At 37.1% G+C, this 5341-nt stretch overlaps 1 protein-coding gene across 1 annotated transcript in view; it reads left to right on the top strand.

Annotated features, from left to right (window-relative positions):
* The window catches only part of LOC106872584 (vigilin), a 59969-nt gene extending 54671 nt beyond the window's left edge, over positions 1-5298 (top strand). The window contains exons 22-24 of the mRNA XM_052976915.1: positions 911-1129; positions 2509-2727; positions 5057-5298. Coding sequence (XP_052832875.1) covers positions 911-1129; positions 2509-2727; positions 5057-5278 — 660 coding nt within the window. The 3' untranslated portion in view covers positions 5279-5298. The remainder of the gene's footprint in view (positions 1-910; positions 1130-2508; positions 2728-5056) is intronic.
* Positions 5299-5341: the final 43 nt, after the last annotated feature.

Below are 5341 nucleotides of genomic sequence, written 5' to 3'. Positions count from 1 at the left end.
ATATATATATATATATATATATATATATATATATATATATCAATAAGAACTGTAGCTTGAGTATATGATAATCAAGTGTATATAATAACTGGTCATGTCACAATGATGGCCTCTCTTTTCAGCTAATTTAATTATTACAGTTGTCGCAATTGTGATCTGTCAATGTAATGCAGATCCAAATACCTGTAATTTACTGGGGACCTAAATATTTAGGTCTTGCAGCTGAACATAAAGAGCGGCAGTGGAATTGGTTCCATTCTTCTCATTGTTGACTACAAATGTTTCTCTAATTAACTTTGTCTTTCATCATTAATTCACAATTTACTGACGTTAGATTTAAGAAACTAATTTTTATTTATGGAAGAAAACTCTGTAGAAGACATTTTTGTATATTTTAGTGGAGCCACATAGCTTAGTGGTTAGGGTGTTGCACTCACGATTGTAAGATTGTGGTTTCAATTCCTGGACCGGGCAAGGAGTTGTGTTCTTGAGCAAAACACTTCATTTCATGTTGTTCCAGTTGACTAAGCTAGTAAAAATGAGTTGCCCCGCAACTGACCAGAGTCCTGTGCAGAGAGGAATACACATGTGCTAGAAAAACTGGGAGTTGGCCCTAAACTTCTTATGGACTGATGGGGACTCTACCATAACCATTTTGTATATCTTAAGTATTTAAAAGCTGTCCTTTATAGTTTACTTGAAAAATACTGGGGTTCATTTTATCATGTCCCCTTTTCCTTTAATTTATGGCCTTAGCATTATTAGGATGATTAGTTTCTCATAGCAGATACAGAGGCCTTAAAATTCATGTTCTCTGCTCTTTCTTTGGTTACTACTGTTGCGAATGGATCCCAAACTATCTGTCATGTTCAAACTAATTGTTATTGTCATTCTTCGCTTCTCCTTTCAGCTGTTGCGTAGTTATAAACTGGAGGTTGAGGTGGACTCTCAGTACCACCCAAAGATTATCGGCAGAAAGGGAGCTGTTATCTCCAAGATTCGTTCAGATCATGATGTTAACATCCAGTTCCCTGAACGAAACGAAGTTCAGAACGTCATCACCATCACAGGATATGAGAACAATGCCAACTTGGCGAAGAAGGCTATTCTTGAAATTGTCCATGAGTTGGTAGGTATTTCTTTTAAAGTCTGTGTGTGTGTGTGTGTGTACTTGTGCTCATGTCTTTTACTTGTTTCAGTCATTGGACTGTGACCATAATGGAGCTGATAGATTAAGTACCAGTTAAATTACAGGGAGATTAACAATCCAACTTTAGTAGAAAGTGGGTTATACATCTTTAGATTGTATACCTGACTTTCTACTATAAAATTAAAGAAATAGACGGAACGCTGAACTCCAGACTAAACAACTTAAACAACATTTATTTACTTGGTAAAACATACAAATCTTTAGTTATACATCTTTAGAGGTGAGAATAACGAGCTGTCGAGTATAAGACCGAAAGATGTAGAGACAGCTTTAAATACACGTCCATGCTCAATCGCTGGCCAGCGAGAAAGAGAATGAATTGAGCGGGAAACGCTTGCTTGTTTAATTTTACGCATGCGTAAGACTACGCATGCGCAGGCGTTACTACACAACTTTGGCTGTCAAGGGAAATGAGATCAAACAGATGTATCCCAGGACACTTATCCCAAAAGAAATTTGGCATAGAAACAAGGCATGTACATTGTGTATATGCAATCGTTCATGTTTATATTACTAGAGCTGCTTTTAATTCTCTTTCCCATGTGCCATGCTGCAGCACATCAGCAAACAGACTTCACTGTATTTGCATATAAGTCATGTGACTTCAGTCCATTTGCACATCAACAAATAGACTTCACTATATTTGCATATAAGTTGTAGACCAGAGATTCACTTTGTTCTGAGATGATCCAAGAACATGATATTGATAAGCTGCAATAATGGCAGGATATTGATATCTATCATTCTCAGTGATTCTGAGGCAAGTTGTCTCGTCTGATTTGTAACATTCGGGTGTTCTTTAACACTCAGTGTTGTGTAGAGATCTTTCCCAGGAGGTATACAGCAGCAAATAAACAAAACACATACTACGTATGTGCAATTGATAATATATTTATACACACACACATGCATACATACACATACAACAAGTTTCCACAGTTTCCATCTACTAAATCCATTCACAAGACTTTGGTCGGTCTGGGGCTGTATGTAGTAGAATACGCTTGCCCAAGGTGCCACGCTATGGGACTGAACCTGAGACCGTTTACCACACAGCCATCCCTGATGCATAATCTATTTTGTATGTGGGTGTGTCTGTACTTGTGCTCATACGTGAGTGTATATCTATTTTGTATGTGTGTGGAGTGTTTGTATGTGTTGTATATATTTATATAAGCCTGGTGTTGCCATCCGGTTTCACCAGTCCTCAGTCAAATTGTCCAACCCATGCTAGCATGGAAAGCGGACGTTAAACGATGATGATGATGATGATGTCGGTGTTTAAATGTGTCTTGCAGGAGGATATGTCAAGCATCAACGTGAAAATTGACCCTCGTGTCCATCCACGTATAATTGGTACGAAAGGACGCAACGTGCGACGCCTGATGGACGAGTATAAGGTGGACATCAAGTTCCCACGCCCAGACTCAGATGAGCCAGACGTGATTACCATCACCGGCGCTGAAGAGAACTGTCTTGATTGCCGAGAATATCTTATGGCTTTTGAAGAAGAATATGTAAGTAGTTGCTGTAATGATTCTAGATTTATTGTGGATGTCTTTGGATTATATTTGTGGGTTGGAGGAAGTGGTGTCTGCGACAGACAGGCGTATAATACAGATGACAAGATTATCCCTGCAGCCTTTAATCTTTTAGCCTTCAAGTTAACTCTGTCACATGTAATGCCTATTTATTCATATTGTTTTGAATTAATCTTGGATTATCTCAGCTTTGAAATTTCAATGATGATTGATTATTTTTTGAATAACATTATTGGGTAGGTGTGAGAAGCAAATTAAAGCTGTAATATTATACTTAAATTCTAATTCTCTGTCAATTTAGATTGCAGTTCTGAAGTTCTAAGTTCAAATCTCTCGTGTGTTTAGTACTAGTATTAAACATTATTTGTCTGATAAATTTGTTATTTTTTTTTTCTACTTGCCACTCCAACGTCATGTCTGAAATGAGGTTAAATTTATTGAAATTTCATAAACGATGAATAAAAGTTGTAGAGGCAGAAGAAAACTATAAAAATAAAAACAAAAAAAAAACAAAGCACTATGGCAAAAATATTCCTCATGTTCCTTCAAATGACTTTGGAAAGAACCAAATGAATTTCTCTGACAATCCAGTAGATTAGTTGAAGTGAACACTCAACATTTCATTACCGTTAACTGCAGAAAGCAGTTCTATATACAGATTTATTCTTTTGTTGAAGAATGTCACATTCGAAACTATTTTTTGTTAAAATATTTCAAATTTATTGAAGCAATATGATTTGCGTGGCCATTGCCGATGTCATGTAAATAGCACCCATTATACTCTTGGGAGTGGTTGGCATTAGGATGAGCATGCCAAATCAGACTGGAACCTGGTGCAGCTCTTCAGCTTACCGGTTCAAGTCAAACCATCCAACCTATGCTAGCATGGAAAGCAGACTTAAAATGATGATGATGATGACAATTTATGTGATCACCATGAAATTTAATTTTGTAGTCATCTTGTAATTTTGAACCCTGCCTCAATTATTTCTGTTTCTTTAAACCTGCTGACTCCAATGGCTGGGGCCAAGATCACAGAATAAATTTTAAATTCTATTTTTCCATTTTATGGATTATCACAGCTTGCAGGGAGTTTTTGCATTATATATCAATTATATGTGTAATAATTAAATTATATATTATGCACTTGATCCCCTGGTCCATGGTTTAAAAAAGGTTGAGGACTTCTGCTTTAAAGGAAAATTCTTTAGCTGGATTATTAAGAGCTTAACTGACTCTGTGTCCCACAAACATTCGTTTCTGAGTGTTAGTCAAAGGAAGAGCAGTATGAGCTATTGAAGGGCCTCCGTGTCTGCTGGGAGAAAGTTTTCCGTAAACCTAATCACCCTAATAATGATGTCTGACCTTAAATTAAGGGAAAAGAGGATGTGTGATTAAATGAACCCCCAGTATTTTTTACTGGTATTTATTTTATTAAAAAGCCAAGTTGAACTCAGAACCTGAAGACTTATTGAAGTGGCACAACGTTTTCTCCCATGCTCTACTGATTCTCCCCTCTAATAACCCCCACTATAATAATGTCTGATGCTGACACAAAACCACATTTGCTGACAAGATCCATCAGAAGGAAACCTCGAGATTCCATCTTTTATAAATATTCTTATTTTTAATTAAATTTCTCCTGTTATGGATCTTCATAACATTGTTTCATTAGATTTAAGATTTTGTATTATGTCTTCAGTTGCCTTCCATACCTAACATTAGTGTAACGTCTGAGTTTGCTGCCTCATATTTCAGCATTTCAGTTATGTCTTTTGGTCTCTTTTCATAGTTGGGATTATTTTTCACTTTCTGTTTCATCACTTACGTGTGTGTGTGTATATATATATAAATACAGGCATAGAGGTGGTGTGTGGTAAGAAGTTTGCTTCATAACCACATGGCTCCAGGTTCAGTCTCACTGCATGCCACTTTGGACAAGTGTCTTCTATTATCGCCTCAGGCTGACCAAAGCCTTGTCAGTGGATTTGGTGGACAGAAACTGAAAAAGGTCATCGTACACACATACACACAGATAAATGTGTGTGTAAGTTTCTGTCTTCTTGCCTCAACATTGTGTAATTGTTGTAAATGAATGTCATTCCTTCCCAATATTCTGCAAAAACATGTCTGGCCACAGGGAAATCTTACCTTGCTTGGAAACGAGGGTTGGTGACAGGAAGAGCATTCAATCATAAAAAAATCTGTTTCGATAAACTCCATCTAACCCATGCCAGTATGGAAAAGTAGACGTTAAAACAATGATGATTTATATATCTTTTTCTTTTTTTCTTATTTTCAACAGCTCCAAGATATCATTGACCAAGAGTATCTGAAGGAACTCCACGAAACACCCAGCCGACCCGATGTTAATGGGGCACCAAAAGAATCAAAAGGTTTCTTTGTGAAAGATGCCCCATGGGACAAAGTCCCTGACACCAACAGTACTGATGAGTTCCCATCCTTCGGAACTGTCGTGCCTCTGCCAAAACCATCCCAGGCTTGGGGGCCGCTCAAGCGAAAATAAACTAAATCTTTCTGTTTTCACTTTTTCTTTCTTTCTTCCTTCCTTTTTTTTTTTTTTTTTTTT

The sequence above is a fragment of the Octopus bimaculoides genome, chromosome 26, assembly GCF_001194135.2.
Source record: "Octopus bimaculoides isolate UCB-OBI-ISO-001 chromosome 26, ASM119413v2, whole genome shotgun sequence".
Classification (NCBI taxonomy): Eukaryota; Metazoa; Mollusca; class Cephalopoda; order Octopoda; family Octopodidae; genus Octopus; species Octopus bimaculoides.
This window is presented reverse-complemented; position numbering and strand designations above follow the sequence as displayed.